The 21,671-nt window shown below is 42.0% G+C and overlaps 1 protein-coding gene across 1 annotated transcript in view; it reads right to left on the bottom strand.

Moving 5' to 3' along the window:
* CDH13 (cadherin 13) overlaps positions 1-21,671 on the bottom strand; it is a 2,391,456-nt gene that overhangs the window by 2,028,460 nt on the left and 341,325 nt on the right. Inside the window, exon 2 of the mRNA XM_078669939.1 lies at positions 19,593-19,704. Coding sequence (XP_078526065.1) covers positions 19,593-19,704 — 112 coding nt within the window. The remainder of the gene's footprint in view (positions 1-19,592; positions 19,705-21,671) is intronic.

Raw genomic sequence — 21,671 nt, 5'->3', positions numbered from 1 at the left:
CCTTTCTGCGATATTCATGAGTGGGACTAGTCGCAGTGTTTGCAGACAAACTCCTTGCCTGACATACAAGAAAGCACAGGTCCTTCACTCGCGATCCCGGGTTGCAGCCCTCAGCCTTCCATTTGAAGCTCTTCTCATCCATATGTGTCTTTGGTGGATCTCAAAGTTCTCTGAATGGACAAACATTTTGCTACAGCCAGGGAATGGTTTGTGGAAGGGCTTTTCTCCCATGTGCACTAATAAGGGGAGAGGTGTGGCACAGTGGCCAGAGCGACGGACTCCGGAGCGCAGGGCTCAAGGTTCGATCTCCGGCGGCAGTTCAGGATCATGTGACTCTAGGCAATAGCTCATTTAATCTCCCCAACGGTCTGCAGCATCTTGAAACCTTAAGAGGTGATATGTTTGCACTTTACACATGTGGATTATAATTATTATTAAATGATGTTGGCCATTTTGTATTTTGCCTTGAAGCACTTGCCAGCCAAAGGGCAATTCTTCTGGCGGCAGATGATGTTTTCTTTCATACCCCTGACTTGCTCCACAATCTTGTAGGTGATGTATGCTGCTGAAAGTCCCCTCACAGGCCTTCTAGGGTTGTCTCTACTTCTCTATCCACTTGCACTGTACTTCAGGAGCACCTGCAGGTATCAAAAGAAGGTGCCAGGCTTGTGGTGGTGTGTGGCAATGCCAATTTCAGGACGTTCTAGTAGCAATGAGCTCACAAGATCTTTTATACATTTTCAGGATAGGGAAGTATTGTTACACGGAGAATGTGGTCGTTCTGCATATAGTTGCCTTTTGCAATAACGTTTCCAAATACATTAACTTGGTGCCATATTTATCATTTTTAATGTATGTAATGTAATGTAATGTAATTATTGATAGAAGTGTCAAGTGCTAAAAAATGTTTATGGAAAATGTTGGTTTCTAGAAAAAACTGTATACAGCTTTTAATTATAATCATTTTAGCATTAAACGTTTAGTTTTCTGAACAAACACATCTGCCAAAAGTGATTGCTACTCATCCCCTGAATAGCATAAAATGAAAAGAAATTTACAGCCAGCTGGAGGCAATTTTAAACTACTGTGACCAGAGACAGCAATTATCTAATCTCTCTCTCTCTCTCTCTCTCTCTCTCTCTCTCTCTCTCTCTCTCTCTCTCTCTCTCTCTCTCTCTCTCTCTCTCTATATATATATATATATATATATATATATATATATAGCAAAGGCAAAGTTTAAAGAGGTGTGTCACTTATGTGCTAAAATGAGACAAGACCAGGTGTTAAAAAAGCAAATTCACTGAAATATACATGTTACAGTATAGCCGCCAAATTAGAACTTGCAAACCACCATGCAGTGCTGGCCACAAGATATATTACATCAATCATGACATATGTACCCAACCCTCCACTTGTGCAAATTCACCACTCCCCATGACCTTTTTTAATACTTTAACCGTTTTTTAGAGGGTAGGGGTTAATGGTGGAAAGGCCCGCAGTGCTCATTAGTAATTTGAACTAGGGTGCTCTTTACATTTCATGAATAATGTTGTTAATGATGTCATTTAACATGTCAATGAGTGATGTCTTTGTGACCCTCAAAGACAGACTTTCACTACAATGCATTCCAATGAGGACCATGTTCCAGAGTCCTGTAATAGCTGCCACAACATGTTGTCCTTGGGGTAACCAGCCAATCCGGGGGTCACACACTGACCCTCCCCACTTGCCCCTGGGGGTCTCTGTGGTCTCACCTTGACCATTATATATATATTTTAATTCATTTTCAGGACTTAAAACCTATGTGCCTGAGTCCTACAATAGTGGCCACAAAATGTTATTCATATTGTGGCCTGCCAATTAGGATTTACCACATTCTTTTAAGCTGGCCAGTGAGAACATATCTGGACATCAACTGTATAGAAATCAGTAACTTTTTCCTGGAAGGGTAAGGCCCACATTCCCAACATGAGCACCTCTTTAAACATACATTTCTTGAAAACTAATTAACAGATTTACACCAATTAATGACAAGCACACTTTCTAAACAAAGTTCTAAGTTTGTGCAGAATTTGATGTAATTCTATTCAACTATTTTGTCTGCATCAGAGAGCAAAATAAAAATGGAAAATTGATATTTTGGAAACATTGCTTTTTCTTAGCCTCTGCTTGATGGATCGTAACCAAGTTTCTATATATTAGCCAAAGTGACATGTTATTAAGAAAACAAAAATGCCTTTCTTACGGAAACGCTGACCCAACTGTAAGTACTCTGGAGCTATCACTGCCAGAGGGAAAAAACGTCTTACAGTCTACATACTTCATTCTTTTAACAGAAACTTAGCATAGTAGATAATGGACAGTTGTTTTCAGGTCTGCAAATAGAGTACAATTGCAGCATCATTGGCTTGGATATTGAGAAAACATAATGCATATTAAGATTTGACGTGGCATCATAAGTTGTGTCTTGTCCAGGCCAGACATATGCACTGGAATTGAGCACTGCCATATGAGAATGCAAGTTCTATTGTATTCAAAACAAATGGTTTACACCAGCTGCATGAATGACTTGAGAATAAGTGACAGCAGAAGCTTGCATACTGAATAAATGCAATGCTGTCTCTGGGGAAATAACACTTATCAGCTATTTATAGAAGGCACACACACTTGACTAGGAACACCAGTTAGATGATAAAGAAAAACAAAACTGTCAATCACGGTAAAAGTGATGCGCGTATTTAAACATGCACATTTTAATTATCCCATCATTGGCTATTTGCAATATATTCCCCGAGGATTCAGCAACGGATACCTTGGATGTAATAACTTGGGGTGAAGATTAACAGTGTACATTGTCACTGAGCAACATAAAGAAAAAGAGACTGTAGCAACCCTATTTGGTATACCTTCATTAATCTGCAATTTCGAAAAAAGGAAAGTGTTTACTTTTTCCTATTCATTTTGCAATGAAACATTATTTGTCATCTGTCCAAGAGGAAAGTGATCCTTTGCCCCTTATATGTGTCATAGGATATTACTATAGATGGAGTAATATTATAGTCTTGATTTAGTACAACACACATTCTGAACTAATGTATTTCAATGTGCTCTCATTTGATGAAGGAAAAGGAGGCACTGTGGAAAAAGGAATTAACTAGGATCACACAATGTGGTCAAGTGGAAGATAGTATTGATGCAAGGTTTTTGTGCAATTCAGCCGTACACAATAATCTTATTCTCTCTCTGGTTTTAGATCACAGCTTAATGTTTTGAGTTTAATTCTTTGAGGTGCTTAATCACTGCATAGATTAAATCCATCCAGGATTAATGGTAGGAGTGTTTGTGAAGGCTGATGTTCTATTAAGGAAGCCCAAATCAGAGCACCCACCCTTGGCCTGTGCATTAGGATAATTTGCTCATCATAGCTAAAGGTCTTTATTCATGGTCATCCATTCTTGAATTCATTCATCCACCTTCTCCTCACCATCCAAATATTCATTCATTGAGCTTGTGCCAAGCAGTCCAGGCTCCAATCCCCATTCATTTAGTCAACGATTGAATAATGTTCTGTAATACAAAACGTGTTGTAAAATGCACCATACCTGCTATTTCTTTCAAACATTTCATGAGGGAAGAACCCCTACCAACCTCCTTGGAGTGGTCAGGCTCTCCTGCTACATTCGGTATGGGGGTGGTCTAACAAAATTTGCCAGGGCTGCGTTTGCTTCTCAGTCTGGCACTGAATCATAAGAATGATAGTGTACTCAATTTTAAACTTTGGAAAGAGAATGGAAATTTCATGGATTTGGAGCTTATCAATATAAAGGAACATATATGAATAAACAAAATAGTGGTTATTACCTGCAGAACAGCAAACTCCTGATATGTGAGCGAGATTTATGAATTTTGTTTTTGGGATTGGGAAATATCGATACAGTGTAACAAAAGAGTAATCGAAAAATTTGATGGACTGTTAGCAAGCGGGAAAGCAACAAATCTGTCTAAAGAAATGTTCATAGGATTTTGGACTTTTTAAGATAGCTTATGTAGACAATTAGGTACTGAGTGAACTCACCAAATGTTTTGAAAAGAATAATGTTATTGTGAGAAATGTCAAGAATAAAGACAAAACAATAGAAAGAAATGTCTAAAAAATATATTTAAAAAAACAATAATGAGTCTGATGGCAGGGCATGGCCAGGGTTAAGATACCTGGCTTGTGTTAGAGTTACCGCTTACTACGTAACCTTATTCCAGATGTGGCAGAAGAATCTAAAAGGATCTTCGATTCCCTTACTGAATAACATTTTTGGCACTCCTCATGGGGTCTTAGAATTATAGGGACTCAGTGAAGGCAGGCCTGACATATGCAGATGTGAACCCAGTGGCTGCATTGATGGCAATTGTGGAAGTGCGGCACATCCTGGGGGATGAGCCTGACAGTGGTGCAGGGAATGCAGCATGACCACACACACCTTCCAGCTGACAGAGAAACAAGTAGAACCTGCTCCGGTGCCTTTGAGAGGACTGTCATGCCTGGCCCTGAATGAGACTGACATTGGGCTGAACAGCAAGTCCTCAGTGTGCAGACAGACTGCTAGATGTGCCTCTGATTGCAGCAGATTATCTGAATAGTGCAACACTATCACTAGAAGGGTTTAGAGACCTGTGAAGTACAGTTACAACTCACAGATCTTAGGTCTTCAGGTATTGATGCTAAGTTGGGCACCTCCCATCTAATGGCCAGAGGGGCTAACCTGCTTCCTGTCTAGGAACACCCAATGATACAAAGGAACTGCATGTGCTGCTTCACAAGTCCAAAACAGGCCCAGCACAGGGGGGCACCATCAGATGCATCATTCTCACATGGAGCCCACATGCTACAAAATCACAAGCAGCAACACTTGGGCTGCATCCCTCCTGGTACTTGAGTGTGACAGAACTGCGCCACCTCATATCCAACCAATATCACACCTACAAACTACAATCCACAAGTCACATATTTCAAGTAGAAATTTGAAATCTGAAAGTTACAGACTACAAGATATATTGACCTGGCCCTCACCCGAAAATATTAGGTGTTTATACCACGATAAAGCTACCACATGTTAAAATTTAAAATGTTGCACCTACTCTTGTTCACTGAGGCAATGAGGGGACAACCCAAACACAATCTGAGTGAGACGGTTGAGGTTACACCTGATACATTAGTTCAGAAACTAACCTCCATTAAGGTAACAATGGGCTTTATTTGGAAATGCAACATAGGTCTAGTAATTGAGTGCAAGCCTTGCTAACTTTTGATCCAGACTGTATTCCCCATATCAGATGGTGGAAGCCATAGAGAGGCAAAAGGACCATGCGAATAACGGTACAGTCATGGGGCAGGAACTGTGGCATATGCACAAAAAACTGGTTGTCAGGAATAATGCCCATTTCTGTAGTATACCAGAAGGCCTGGAATATGATAACATGTCATTTTTCTTAGTGGAAACATGGCAGCAGGTTAAAATTGCCATGAGAGTTCCCCCACTTTGGCCTCGTGCCTGCACATGTGTGTACATTTGTGCAAGCCGTGAGTGGGCAGTCAAAGATTGCTTAAAGAAGGGATTATCTCAACACGTCCAGTCAGGGGCGGCTCCTCCATGTGGGCGGAGGAGCGTCGCCACACTGCTTTCTCGCATTTATGTTTCTGCTTCTTGCGCTGCAAGAAAGCATAAGTGTTTAGTTGGGGGCGGGTGGGTGGGTGGGCCTGTTTGAAGGCAGGGGAGGAGTGGCTAGCCCAATGTCGTGGGCCCTGACTGTTTTGTCGGCCCCCTGGGGCCGACCAAACCAGTCATGCGCACTCTCCATTTTCTCCATTTAGGCGGTATGCACCATACATAGAAACAATGGCCTCCCCATAGACGCCTGTGTGATCGGCGTCCCAGACAATCACGAAGCTGCCATTGTAGCATTGTGATTGGCTTAGGGGAGGGGAGGGAAGCTGTCCGCTTCCTGTTGCAGAAGACGACGTGGGACCGGGCAAGCGAAGGTGAGTTTTTAATTTGAAATTAAACCGCCCCCTGCGCGACCCCATCCCTGCATGACCCCCCTCCCCCACCTGCGAGTCATGCCAGCCATGACTGGTTCCAGTTCCCCTCTCCAAAGATACATTGGACCTCTGTGGCTTGGGTTTATACAGCTGTGGGTCTCCTGCAGGTGCGAAGCAGGGGTGGTGGTTTTTCTTCCAGGGTCAAGTAGGTGGGTAAACCAAAGTCAGGCAAAACATCTCCTGGCAGGAACTGCTGCCAGAGCAGAAATTGGAGTAGAAGCCACATGAACCATGCATAAAGAGGGCTGCACTTGGACGCATGGTTGGTAGCGAGAAGTGTAAAATGCAGAATGTGGACAGCATTCCCCCAAAGACTGCTCTACAACCCTGGTGAAACTTGGGCGGACGTCGGAGGAGGGAAGGTATGAGGGAATTAGAGTGAATGCAGTTATCAGATTTTCTTCAGGTACTGTTAACCCTGTTATACTTGTTGATGTGGGACATAAGTGGTGTATCAGCAGCCCCCATAACTCAGGGGAAAGAAGTATCAATAACATCTGGAAATCACAGAACGCATAATCACAATCAGTATCAGTTGAGGTTGATACTAGTTGATGATCTGCAACTGGAGAGGGGGTCCAGGGAGACATGGATAGTCCGAGTAAGGAAGTTAACTCAAGCTCGAATTATGCCAAACTGTACCAAATTATAAGGTAAACTTTAGCAGGATCTCACAAAACACTTGAAATGTCCTTAAGATAATAAGGGGTAGACAGAGTCAAAGGTAAAACGAGGGAGAGATCTTTGGATAAATAGGATAGACAGAGGACAAAGAGAGAAGGTTCACTTTCTCAGGGTACCTCTTGGAAGATGGGTAGCTCTGTGCATTGGCCGCTAAGCCCCAAAAAAATTCAGTGCCTCCTTTGCAAGAATGGCTTAATCGCTTGGATGCTCTCAAATGCAAACCAATAATCATTAAATTAACAACATTTCTTGGGAAAACACTAAGTAGAAATCTCAACATGCAAACCCATATTAGTCCATCCACAGAAAGAAGAAGTACAGTCTCCAACTTCGACTCACAGAAGGTGAAACCTTTCATCTCAAAAGCAAACCTCAAAATAGCATTACAATCCCTGGTTCTATCTGGACTAGACCACAGGAGAACAACCTTAACAGGACTACCAACTAACAGTAACCCTCAATATCTCATGACAGATAATGGGATCAAGGCATTTTGACCACATTACACCCGCACTGAAATCCCTTCATTGCTACCTTTTGATGTAAGTATCCTTCTTAAGATAGCATGCCAGACTCATAAATCACTGCACTGCATTACACCTGAGTACCTAGCCCTAATTCTCACTATTTCAGGTGCTAGCCAGTCTCTAAAAAGCATAAGTTCCCTCCTACTAGCACCAGCAAAATTCAGAAAGAATGTCTCCTTTGCCTGCACTCTCCCTGGCTCAGCCCCAAGAATATGGAACTCCCGCACCCTGGAAATTTGGCTGAACCCATCAACCATCGCCCTCAAGAGGAGGTCAATAAGATCTTATTTGACAGATCCCTCTCGGGTTGACCACACCACCATCAAGCACAATACCACCTTGTACGCTCGCCTGACACCATAGTCAGTAGGTGCAGCAATGACTTTTCAGAAACTACACAATCGGCTAAAGAGATGACACAAATTGGGTCTGATTAGTTGACACAGTATAGATTATTGTTTATATGCTGGACGGTCCTCTGATACATCAGTAGATGGTTTGGGGAGTCAATTTTGTGTATGTTATTCATTGATGTTATGGGTGGTGGCATTGTCCTAGTATTTAGCTGATTATGGTAGCCTTTAGTTTGCTTATGTTGCAAGGCCCTTTTCTCTGTACAGCACTTTGATAACTATTGGTCATGTTTGTGATTTATAAAACTCTCTAAATATAACATTGTGAGTTCACAGCAGCTGAGTTGGCCTTTTTTCAGTACCCACACAGTTCCGTACATTTGGAAGATGGCCTTTGGAAGACAGCCATGCAGGGCTAAAGGAGACTAATAGTCATTTAGCCTAGTAAGATATTGAGCACTTTAATCTTTCACCACTGAATAGTTTGGTAGCTGTGATAATTTGGCAAATATTAAGATGAATTTAGCGATTTAGATCAGCAAAGAAAGGCTACAGCGCCCCAAATCTAATACAGACACTGAGAAAGTTGTTGGAAGTTTTAAAAGGGTGACATCTTCCCGTAAAGCTGAGAATCATTAGCACATTAAAGGGGTGAAATACTAAGAGTTGTAACAAGACCCAAAAACAGTCATAGAGAAGTCGAACAGTATTTAAGGTACGACAGATCTTGAGACACAATGTGTGAATTTAGTGCACGGAATAGAAAGACAGGAAAACAATGACAAAGGGACAAGAGCGGGCGATACAATAATATGCGATTGTGAGATAGGATGGTGGAAGTAAGAGGCATTAGCTGGCGTGATGATCAGTCAGCATTTGTATTGGGAATGGCCGGCATTCAGTCATGCCAATGGATTGCTCCAAAGGAAAACCACAGTAGATCCCTTCAATTACTCTTCACAAAGTAAAATCATATCCTCTTTTTGCAAAGATTCGAGACCTTAAAATATTACACGAGACCTGCTGATCAAGATTGTAACTTGTTTCATTTGCTTTGGACAAGATCCTTGAGCCATGCTGGGTACTGTGCAGTCACTCAAAATTTAAAACAACGTGTTCACTACATTTAGTCAACAGGAGTTTTAACAAACATTTTAGAGGCCTAGCAAGAGCTTTCAGTGCCTAGAAAACAAAGGAATAAAACACAGAAGCACATAAATCATAATACTCTGCCACGTGCTCTGGGGCTTCCTTTTTAGGCAATAAATAGCTCATGAAGGCAGTTTTGTGGTAGTACCTTAGCTCCTCTTGCACGATTACCAAACACAAGTAAAAGCACAATCATGGGACTGATGCCTCAGTACAAAGAAGTCCATTGGGCCCCCATTGGGTGCATTATCAGGTTTCTCTTGATGGACGGTTGCCTGTGGTCATACACCTGTTGCTTGATTCTAGAAAACATGGCCTCTTCTTCTTCCTTATTACCCCGCAGTACTGAAAATGGAAAGGCAATTTGAAGCCCAACATTTGCATACTCTAGTTCAGTGATTGTTTTTTTGTTTTATCGAAATACGAAAAATGCCTACTGGATTCATAAGCAATTTAGGGGCATATTATAAAGGGGGTTTATCTCCGCTTTTTTGGCTTTAAAAGCCAAGAAAGCGGAGATAAAATTATCTCCCTATTACCTAGCTGTCGCTAACACCAGTTAGCAACAGCTAGTAGAGATAGCGACCATCTTGGGCCCCGCTTTGCATGTCAGTGAAATTTATCACTAATGACATGCAAAGTGGGCGTGCCCAGATGTTAGCGACTGTTTCCAGTCGCTAACATTGCTATCTCCTATTACCAACTTTTAGAGATATTCGCTAAGCGCGAATATCTCCAAAAGCTAACACCTGCCCCTGAGCAGTTCTTAGCCATGTTATCCAATCGTAGGTGGATAACATGGCTAAGAGCATTAGCTCGGTAATGCATGAATATCGCTGACTTTTCAGCGATATTCATGCATTTCGGCCGATTTTTATCACTTAGGAGATAAACCTTGATAATAGCAAGGTTCCTATGCGATAAAAATCGCCGCAGCTCGGCGATAAAAATATTGCCGCTAAGCCAACATAGCGATAAGTATCGCTAGTTGTTGGTAAAATGCCCCTTAATTCATGTAGGAGCTTACAAATATTCTACGCAGATAAGGCATCGCCAAGATAAAAATGCAGACACTGTGTGATGGGATTGTCCCTGCTCCCTTTAAAAGGTTCATTGTAAAGCGTTCTGCTTCTACGAGGAGCCAAGCTTCGGCTTCATAAAGTATCTCATGTAAAATAAATGTTCTGTGGAATACAGTGCTGCTTCGCGTACTTTAAAAAGGGTGAAACGAGCAATCACATTTTCCTCGTCCCTTCAATAATCCTTGCATGAACTCTTGCAATGTGATACTGACCGCGCTGACGTCCTTTCAGCGTCCAATCCTATTATAATGTAATCCTTGCTTTGCTTGTAACTACGAAAATTACAGGACTGTGTATGTTTTCGAGTCCCCCTCTTTTTAGATCTGTTAGACAAATGCTCAAGTAATATAGTTTGAGCATGACAACATCTACCTTCCTCAGATGGAACGATTTCTGAGAATTCCACTGTCCCTTCTGTACAAGCATGAAGAGTCATTACCTACTCCTGAAAGTAGAGTTACAGGCAGTGCCAGCTCCTCCGCTAAAGTGGAGGAGCGACGTCCCACTGCTCGTCGAGCAGAGGAAAATAAAAATAAAATGTTATAACAAGTTATTATCATTTAATTTTCCTTTCCGACTCTGGGTGGAAGCGGGTCGGGTCAGGGCTGGCTCGCTGCAGAGGGAGCAGGAGTAGTTTGCACTCCCTCCCTACATGCGCATGACGCTTTGACTTTCCCTCTACGACTGGCCAAACAGTAATGCGTAGCTGGCATGTTCTCCATTGGGCTGTGTTGCACAGTCGCGTGAAGAACATGCCCAGCCTCCCAGGCACTGCTTGAGCAGCCAAACAGGCCGCTCAGACCAATCACGACACTGCTCTTGCAGCATCGTGATTGGCTGGCAGAGTTGGGAGCCTGGGTGCTTCTGGTGCAACCTGCATGCAACAGCAGGGAAGAAGATGGAGGAGACGATTGCGGTGGATGCCGCGACAAAGCATAGAAGTTTATTTTAATTGTTTTTCATCCCACCTCTCCCCACCACCCCCATTCAGAGGCAGTCTCCACTAGTTACAGGACTGCAAATCTGTGTCTGGCACACAGGACGGCATTATGAACAGCTGTGTTATCTCATTCAGAGCTGTGTCAGAGTCTGCCCTTATGTATGTACTGTAAACAGTGGAAATGCAGAGAGCTGTGCAGTTGAGAGAGGGGAACATCCTTTTCGACGCGGATGTTTCCTCGCAGTACTTTTAGAACGCGTCCTTTACAACGCAAGTCGTAACCACGACTTGCGCTGGAGGGCGCTGGAGGATAAAGAATAGTAAATGTACTATTCCAACACCTTCCCTAGTATCCACGGGGACTGGTGTTAGAATAGTAAATTATATTATTTACTATCCGCGCCCCCAACGCAAGTCGTAGTTACGACTTGCGTTGTAAAAGACGCGTTGTAAAAGCACGCGTTGTGACGGTACGCGTCGTACAGTCATACATCCGTTGAGAGAGCATGTAGTAGACTAAAAAAGGAAACCTTGAGTTTACAGCATCCTGTTCACAATACTAAGCAAGTGAGACACTGTGAATTACCCAACAGTTGGCAATTGATTTAGCTCATTAGAAGAGCAGCTGGTTGGCCTCAGCCAACCAGATCCCTTCAATACTTCATGTAGTCTACCCAATAAGTGAGGTTTCTGGAGGGTTGCCAGTAATAAATCCAATCACACACCAAGTAATTTGCTAATTTCCACTCACCTAAATTCATCAGCCAGAGATTAATGGAAGATGCCCTCTCAATCAAAACATCTTTATTTATGCATGCGCTCGGCTTTGTTTTAGCTGATGAAAAACTCTCCTGAGCTCTAGTTTTCCATCTGCATGCTCATGGAATACATATAAAAGCATTGAAGGAACTGCTAGGTTGTACGCATTGATGAATAACCACACATTTTGCATACGGAGCACCTTCCTAATCAGTCGATTTTGATTAGAAAAGTTAAGACTCCTATTTCGTACGTCTCACATATGGCTACAAATTAGCCGGTATTTTTTAAGGTCTAATCAAATATTTTCCCAAAACAGGGACACAAATTTACAGCAAAAACTGAAGCATCTACTCATACAAAGTAAAGATTTCCTAGACTAGTGGACCACATTTTAATGTAAAGTTAATTCAGGAAAATAATTGAAAGTAGGAGTAGTAATGCTAGTGTGGACAAGAATTTCTGGAAGTTTGTAAGAGAAAAACGTCCTAACTTTACACCCCCAATCAAAACGTGAAAAGCCAATAAAATTTTGGCCGGATTTACAAAGGTAAATTCCGTTATAAACATAAGTTGATGACTGAATTAACCTCCTTTATGCCTTCCAGGCATCCACGGAGTGATTCATGGTGGAGATAAATGCATGTTTGAGTGCAAATTTTTCTGCCACAGGTGCAGTAAAAGCTGCACTCAGATCCCACTCATGGGATGAAAAGGGGTGTTTAAATGTGGGGTTTGCCTTGGAAGTTTGGGAAGACCAAACAATATGGATAGTTGTGGAAATCCCCAAACTCCACTCAGACACCTTGGAGATGCTCAGAGATTTTCTACAGCCAAGGACTGCCCTTGCTCCCATTCTGAAAGGGGACGGGTCATGCTACATGGTGTGAATGACTGTCCCCAAGGGGGAAACTAATTTCCCTGTAGAAGCTTCTTATTTAAAAAAAATGTGTGTCTCTCCAAGGGAACACCATTCCTTCTGTGCAGACTTCACACTTATGGAGTACTCTGCAAACCCTTGGAAACAGGCACCTGACATTCCCAGCATATCGTGCAACCTTAGCCTGGTGCAGCTTTCCAGATGAGCTGCTGGATATGATGGTGAATATTATGGAGTATTACATCTTCTCCTAAACAGACATATCAACCGGGCCCCCATTGACCTTTGTATTCAGGTTAAAGTTGGTTATGACCATTTTATTTGCAAATTAGTTCAAAATACTGTTGACAAGCAAAAAAGTAATGGCTTTTATATTTGACTATTTCAAAACTGCATCGAAAAGAGCACAAAAAAGTCATTGTTTTAAGAATTACAAAAGTGACCTGCTTTCATTCTCAGTCTCTCCAAGATTGGAAGAGTTACTGGATTAAGGTCTTACAGACTGTATAAATATTAGTTTAAAAAATGTAAGTGCAGACTGGTCAACCATCTGTCATATGGAAATGCTACTAAATCTGGGAATTGCGCTACATTTCAATATTGTTAAAGAAGACAAAACTACATCAACTTTAAACAAGGATTAGCAAATCCAACAGGTCTTGCTTTCATGTGCTAATGCATGCAAGCACAGGCATGTAATGATGTGCACTGCCCATGTTATATATGTGTAATTACAGGAGCGCCCTGAAAGAATACCACCAGCTCATAAGAGACACTAAACAAACCTTCATAAGAGACAAAGTCTAGACCAAAGCAACCAACCCCAAGGAACTGTTTAACGTCAAACCGCAGTTCGCAAAACCACCCAGCACAACCATGTACATCACACCTTCCCAAGAACTCTAAATGCCCAACTAACCGCCTTCATCGAAGAGAACTCCATCCTGGATGGCTCCCAGTCCAGATTTCGCAGCAACCACAGCACCAAAACCGCCCTCCTCTTGGCCACTGATGACATCTGCATGCTACTCGACCAGGGGCACACTGTGGCTCTCATCCTTCTGGACCTCTCTGCAGCCTTCAACAAAGTCTCACATCACACACTCACTGCCAGACTTCACGATGCGGGGATACAAGGCACCGCCCTCGACTGGATATGAACCTTCCTCTCCGGCCGAACCCAGAGAATCAGGCTCACTCCCTTCCTCTCCTTACTCACTGTTACCAACTGCTGAGTTCCCCTAGGATCATCGCTCTGCCCCACGCTCTTCAAAATCTACATGGCCCCCCTCGCCGCCATCGTCAGACAGCATGGGCTCAGCATTGTATAATACGCCGACGACACCCAGCTCATTCTCTCACTCATGAAGAAGCCAGAAGACACCAGACTCTGTTTCCAGAAGGAATGAAGAATGTGGCAGCTTGGATGAAAGCAGCTGTTTGAAGCTCAACTCTGAGAAGACTGAGGTGCTCATCCTCAGACCCTGCACCTCCACCTGGGACAACACCTGGTGGCCCGCTGCCCTCAGGAGTCCGCCCACCCTCACAGACCACATACGAAACCTCGGCATTTCTCCTCGACTCCTCCCTCTCCATGAACTGCCAGATCAACGCCGTCACCTCCACCAGTTTCAACTGCCTACACATCCTCCACAAGATTTTCTAATGGATCCCCCCGACTGCAGGAGAACCGTCACCCACGCACTCATAACTAGCAGACTGGACTACGGTAATGCCCTATACAACACTCTCAACAGAACCCTTTTACACAAACTCCAAACCTTCCAGAATGCCGCAGCCAGACTCATCCTCGAGACACCACATCACGAACACATGACCCAACACCTATGAGACCTTCACTGGCTCCCCATCGAAAAGAGAGTCACCTTCAAACTCCTCACCCACGCATACAAATCACTCAACAATATCGGACTCAAATATCTCAATGAAAGACTATCTTTCCATGCACCCATGAAGAACCACCGATCTGCCGACCTCGCCCTGGCAGAGGTCCCCCACTTCCGCAGAAACAGAACAGGCAGGAGAGCCTTCTCCCATATCGCAGCCAAGACCTGGAATGAGCTCCCTGTGAACATCAGACGCTCCCCGACCCTGCACACGTTCAGGAAGAACCTAAAGACCTGGCACGTCAACTGCTCCGGAGCTGCCGCCCCCAGCGCCTTAAGACCCTCACAGATGAGTAGCGCTATATATAAAACCCTGATTGATTGAATCTTCCTCTTTACATGCCCATTGCCTGTGCCCTATTTTTTACTCCACAATTGTCCCTTTGTTCTACATTTGGAGGCCATAATATTGTCACAAACACGGTGTTGGCTTCCAAGAAACCATTTCAGCAAGTGACAGAAGCAGTATGCAGCTGTGGGACTGGACACAGTGTAAAGAGACAATACAGATGTGACTTGTTGAATATGGTGTAAGAGGTGTGGCTCAGCATAACCTCATATACGACTACTGGCATGGTGAGGTGCCAAATACCCCGATGCATCATCAGCATGTGTGTGAAAAACGTTTAGGAGTACAACTCATTTACATGCAAACTTACAACTAGGTGTAAAATCAATCAGTGCACAGATAGCTGGCTTGGGGCATCATATTTGAAAGTAATATACATTGTGAAGCATCATAATTAGGTGAACGAGTAACCTGAATTATTTGCTTTATTAATTAGGTGCAAAGATATTTCTGTAGTTCATATTGCAATTTGCAACCACTGTGAATGACAGTGGTTGCTGGTTACCCATTTAATGGTAGTCAACTTCTCTTCTTCAGAAGGCTTAAACGCATAGTTGGACCTGCAAGTGCTTAACTTGCCGAGCCTACTGATCGGCAATCGATTGCTTGTTACTAGACGTAAAGTAGGACATGCCTGAAGTGCTCCAATCGAAACGCCCCTCACAGAAGCAAGTGAGAGTAGTTTACCTATAGATGTCCTTTCATGTAAGAGCACCCAAACTAAAGATGATATAAGGAAGAGTCAATGATAATGGCCAATGGTTTTAAAAGATGGAATCAGTACTTCGAGTCATTGTCCACGGCAGATAGCAATTAATACTGCTAATCAAGTCAAAAGTTGACATCTTGATCCAAGCTTTGTGTGGCGGGTCACCACCTTCAAACCAGAAAGCATATAATCATCTTGGCAGCCATCTTGAATTATGTTGAGCCCCAACACGAAGTCCTTGGGGATTCTAATCACAAAAAAGGCAAAAAATGCAATACTGCATAAAATAGAAATGATTTAAAGGAGCTCATAAGCTGCTCTGATTGGAGCACTGGGAAACTGGCATCAATATCCTGTCCATTCACGGTATCTGAAATCCAATCAAGTATTCCACCTATTGCTGAAATATTCCAAAATAGGAGTCTTTAAGTAGGATACCAACAAGGCAGCTGACTCTGCTTTCTTGAAGAGCACAAGAGGTCGCGGAGCGCATGGATTTGGAGTTGTTCTGATTTTAAGAAAGCGCACCATCCATCAACCAACAAAAGGGTCAGCCCTTAATTAGGCTGAAAATTAAATCTTTCCTGCAGGTCAGCACACCCTTCATTGTGACATTTAAATCACTGACACTGTAGTTTCTATTTTGATATGCACTGAATATTACAAAAAAGCTTTCAGTTAATTGCCTTCATTTTTCATGCGTGCCTTTTGATTTATAGTCAATTAAACATGCCACAAAAAGCCACGAGTCGTGTGTGTTTAGCATAAACGTGATTAACGAAGCAGGATTGCACTTTCCAAACCTGATGCGACAGATTATGAGCTCGGTGTCTCCGTGACCTGATGGAGTGGTGTCGCCGCTGGCAATCAGCCAGGGGAGGTTCATATTTAGGAAGCACTCGAGAGAAAAATCAGAGGCCACAGGGAATCTAATAGACACCTTAAACACCGTCATTAGAAGGGGGCCTCATCAGCACTGGATCAGGAAGTTGGTGATCTTGGTCAAATGCAAGAAGAGTGCTGAGGAGCCAGGGCACAGGTTACTCCACATGCTTATTACCTCAGACGTAATAATACATTTTTTTAATGAATAATGTTTAACATGGAAGCTATTATCAGAGCGAGTCAAAGCATGCTCAAATGCTAAGATGTGAATGTCAGTTATGAAGTTCTGCTTATTATACTCCTTTAAAAAGTTCTGTTTTTCTGTAGTTTTTCTTCACTCCTGTCTTTTGGATTTACATCTTTGCTACGCAGTCAGTACAGTACATTGTGTCAGTCTTACAGGCACATGCAGCAAAATTGCTTTTTGCGATTCCTTAATTGCGAAACATAAGGAATCGCAATTGAGGAATTGCAAAATGCAATGCATCAAGAAATCTCTAAATAAATAGCGATTTCTTAATATTCCTTAATTGCGACTCGCAAATTGCGAGTCGCAATTAAGGAATACCTCCCCATTCATTCCTATGGGCCTGGAGGCCCATAGGAATGAATGGGAAGACATTCTCAATTTGCGATTAGCAATTAGCGAATCGCAAATTGAGAATGCGATTTCAAGGGTGCAGGGGTGTCCAAAGGACACCCTGTTGCACCCCTGAAATCAATCTGTGCACATATGTTGTGCACACACATGCCCTAAGGGCATGTGTGTGCACAACATGAAACTTTGAAAAATGCACAAAAGTGCATTTTTCAAAGTTTTCGCAAATTACCATGAGGTTCAACCTCATGGTAATTTGCTCCCCCTAATTGTGAAATCGCAATTTTTTAAAGTTTCATGCATTGCATTTAAGGAATCGCAAAATGCGATTCCTTAAATGCAATCGCAATTTGAGAATTCGCAAATATTTGCGAATTCTCAAAGTGCGAAGGTCTTCACCCTTCATGCATCCCAAAAGCAGATTTTGCGATCACAAACGGACGATTTTTGCGATTCGTACCGTTTGCGATTGCAAAATCCTTTGATCCTGTTAGTGCTTTAAATGGGCCGGTGCTCACCTGTACTTAGAACCGCCACTTCATAACTTTCTCCTTTTGAGTATGGGATCTTTTCCTCGACTGAGGACAGTACCGGTACTCATATGGGCAACAGGACAGCTTCAGTGCAATTGATGAGGCTGACAGAGAATCCTTTAGCTGAGCACCAGTGCAGTCCAACGGTTACAGCAGTGACAGGGTCAAAATGGTAAGGTGGGCGCTCGGGCAATGGGAGGTATTGGAGATGCAGCTGTGGGTTGCTTTTTTGGGCAGCGTGGTGACCGATTTGGGCTGTGTCTGTGTTGTTCAGATGCCACCGGCGGCCCAGTGGGGGACTTAATGGCCATTCTGGAGGCAGATGGGCCTTTAATACCTCCCTTTTACCAACTGGGTGGAGGTGTCCTTCCCAGTCTCTTGCTGGTACATGCCATTAATGTATACAGCCCACTGTGAACTAACCCGTGCATTAAGAGTCCTGGAAACATTTGCTTTTTTTAATCTCAGTGAAGTTACGAAAACATGCCTCTCTTAGAGCAACCCCCTCCTTCTTTTCACAACACTTAAAACGTTTTAGCAGTGTTTGGCGAAAAGGCACAGTCCAGGACAGGTGTCTCTTTAAATTAAACAAAAATACGTTTTCTGCATGCAAACATTTATGGGAAGCTCTTTGGGAAAACGTTAATAGGTTTAACAAAAGGTTTTATTCAGGCAGGATTTAGAGGGGCAGGCTTACCAATTAGCAGGCTTTCATTAATTATGGCTTAGTAACAACATGGGTCGTGATTAAGAATAATTCATTTTCTTGCACTTGTTACTTTTAAGTCAACCTTTATTTGGTGACTCAGACGAAGGCATTGAAGCACAGGGCTCTGAGACTGAACTCCAGCCACCTCACTTTCTCTTTCCAAACAATATAAATTTCCCATATATATTATGACTATATTCATACCCTTTTGAATTCAACGTACTCTATTCTGTGGTGTTCTCGTGATGATGAGAGGTGACCAGTCCTCATCTGTGTCAGGAACTCATCCCATACTGAACACTGCAGGTAGCACACCATTAGCGACTAAGAATACACCTCAAGGCATATCTGTTCACCTAAAAGACATTTCACCTGGCAGCATATTACAACTCCTTTCTTGTCATTAGAGTGATAGAGCTAAACCAGTGGCAAGTTGCAACTTATTTTTTTATAAAGTGAATTTGTCTGAAATATCGAATTACAATTATTCAAATATCACTGTAAACCCCTAGGTTGTCAAACTGTGATATTAGTGAATAAAGTACAATAAAAAGCATAGATGTTACAGAATGACAAGTAGAACTTAAATGGTAAAATCTGAACACATTTGCTTCTCATACTGCTACTTTCAAATGAGAACAAAGTAGTGTGTTTTGTCATTCCTTTTATTTTCCAACACATCTGTGACCAAAAGCAATTGCAATCTTATGAAATTCTTCTTCCACAGTAAGGTGAGCCAGATGAATGGATTACATTTGTGACTATGCTTGTACAGTGCAACAATGTGAATATGAATTGATGGTTAATTTCCCAAAATCACAAGGATGTTTCCAATTGCGAAAGTCAGGCTTGCACCCCAGCTCGCCAGGATCGTAAGTCACTTATCAAGCCACTCCAACACATTTCTGCTTTCAAGCTAAAGTAGATGACTTATTAATCAGTGCTGTCATTTTACAATTGGAACACACAATATGGACACATTTACTTTGTGAAGCATAGTACCGAGTTGAATTTCCTTGTGACCATGGTGTAAGGGGGAAGCATGAACATGTTTTATTTTTAGCATAGAGGTTTGGATTATGGACCTTATACTCTGATGACAAATCCACTCTTGTTTATCTTAATTGATAAATGCAAAAGCTTTTAAATATCTTTATTTTTCTAATCAGTGTAGCCAAAAACAGATTGTTGAGATGTAAAATAGCTTGTTAAATCTAATGTCACATTTCTATGGAATAACACTTGCACATGTACCAAAAATCGGTTCACTAGGGTTCATTTTCTTTTCATAGAATGATGAAATAGTTTGTGGAGATATCATAGAGAGACATCTGGAGTTGGGGCTTGCTCCCTTTACGCCCCACTTAAGGATACTCAAATACTAAAGCATAGTCATAACAGACAGTACAGTTATTTGCAGCAGATGGTTCCTACCGTTAAGAAGTAGCTGCTCCTTTGTGACTTCAGGAGGTTGTTCAATGTAATAGATCTTTTGTGTGAATCCTGGGACGCATTCCAAATCTTCTGCAAAGGCAACCAACAGCACCTGAAGAAAGAAACATAGTCCATTCAGCACAAACATTGTAAATACATAAGTAACTGTACTTGTATGATGCAAAACCTGCTGCAGGTCACCCTAGTATGTAATTGTATTGCAGACATGCCAACCTTGTAATATATCCACTGGGTATTCCAGGGGGCAGGAGTAGAAACTCCCTTAGAGTAGGCCGGTTCTTGAACAGGGGCGTTGGCTCCGGCCAGCCACACCTACCCTTGTCAACAGCAGAAACAAATATATTATTTTGCACTCCCAGCTAATCTTGTTTCGAACTGGTCTAACCCTTTCAATCTCTCACTCTCACAAGGGCTATTTGCATAAAGTCTAATAGTTGAACAAATCGTTCACCTCTTTTAAAACCTTCTGCAGAGCTAGGTGATATTACTATCTTCCACTCGTCTTACCTATTGCCACCCAACTCATACAAACGCATTAATAGCCAACTGACATTACTCCTGTACTGTACACCTTGAGTTGTCTCACTATTGAGCACAGATCTACGTATGAACTGACAGGGTTAGTACAAAAACTACTACATTCTGATCACTTCCTTTAGAAGCTGAAAATTGAACAGCTTTGAACGTTTTTGGCAGCTCTGACAGCCCCTTTTTTGAAGCTCCTCCCTTCAGTAGGAAAGCAAACTTTGAATCTGTTTTTCTCCGGCTACGTACCCAAAACCTGGAATTGTATTCCATCTTCTGTCCACACTAATACCTCAAAACCTTCATTCAAAAAAGAGCTGATGGAATTTCTCATAATTTACTACACCCTTCCCTCTTGTCACTATCTCCTTGCTCTCGTCTTCCAAGGTGGAGCTTGTCATTAATATGCAGAGGGTAAAGACACCCCACTGCAGTGTACCCTCACTTTTACTCCTGTATTGCTTATTGTGCTGTACATGCCTTAGGCACTAGGGATATCCACTCTGCTAGAGTTAACAATAATATTACAAATATCTAATATTATGATATTATTATTGTTAATAATATTATTTTCAATTAGTAGTGGTGGTAGGAGTAGCTTTAATAATAATACTACTAATAATTATAATACCACTATTATACCTTACAATATGTGATTACCTATAGATTATTAATCATGGTCAATGTTGCAGCGAGTTGTCCAATGCACATTATTGAAGAGCCATCCTTGGACACATACATACATCTCTAAATGCAACATGTTGAAAACGTCCCCTTAATTAATATAGTACTTCAAGATTATTATCAAATTGTTTACCATTACCCAACCTGATTATTAGGCCTGTGCAATTTTTTTACTATGTTTGTGTAATTTGCTAAATTTGTTCCATTTTGCCCATACAAATTTGAGAAATATCAGAAATGACACAGCGTGAAAATTCGGACACTTGTTTTGTTAGCTCTAGAGGGCTGAATAGAGCAGAAAATGTGTTGCTGGAGCTAGGTTCAAGAAGAAAAGATGTAAAAAGAATCATGTTGTCCTTAAAAAAACCTTTACTGGTTCCTCAAGTGCTGCTTAACCATGAGGTGCGCCCTTTCAAGCAATTTTCACATGAGACGCACCAAAGTGCATTTCATATAATTTTACTAAAATTTTTGATTCATTTCTGAATTTTTTGCCTGCTTACTTTTGGTGCTGGGGGAGGGGAGTCGTTAACCCATTTCATCAACCCCTACTTGCTCCCATAACTTATGAAACCTATAACCGCAAAACACGTACTCCTTGAAATGTGAAAGGCAGAATCTAGCGATTACAAAAGAGGCAATGGATTTCTAATCTTAGCCCCTGCTGCTTGTACATATGTAAGATAAGACTTTGCATTTATATGAGAATAAGATAATTGAAAACTATTCATTTTCTCGATTATTCCAAAGTGCTTATTTCTAAAGCACACAGTCCATTCAAAGATATCCAAGAGTGATAGCTGGATCAGCAAATGTACTAATCCTGGAAAGATAGTAAGGACAGCATTG

The sequence above is a fragment of the Lissotriton helveticus genome, chromosome 12 (genome assembly GCF_964261635.1).
Source record: "Lissotriton helveticus chromosome 12, aLisHel1.1, whole genome shotgun sequence".
Lineage (NCBI taxonomy): Eukaryota > Metazoa > Chordata > Amphibia > Caudata > Salamandridae > Lissotriton > Lissotriton helveticus.
Note: the sequence above shows the minus strand (reverse complement) of the source record. Positions and strands in the feature narration are given on the sequence as shown.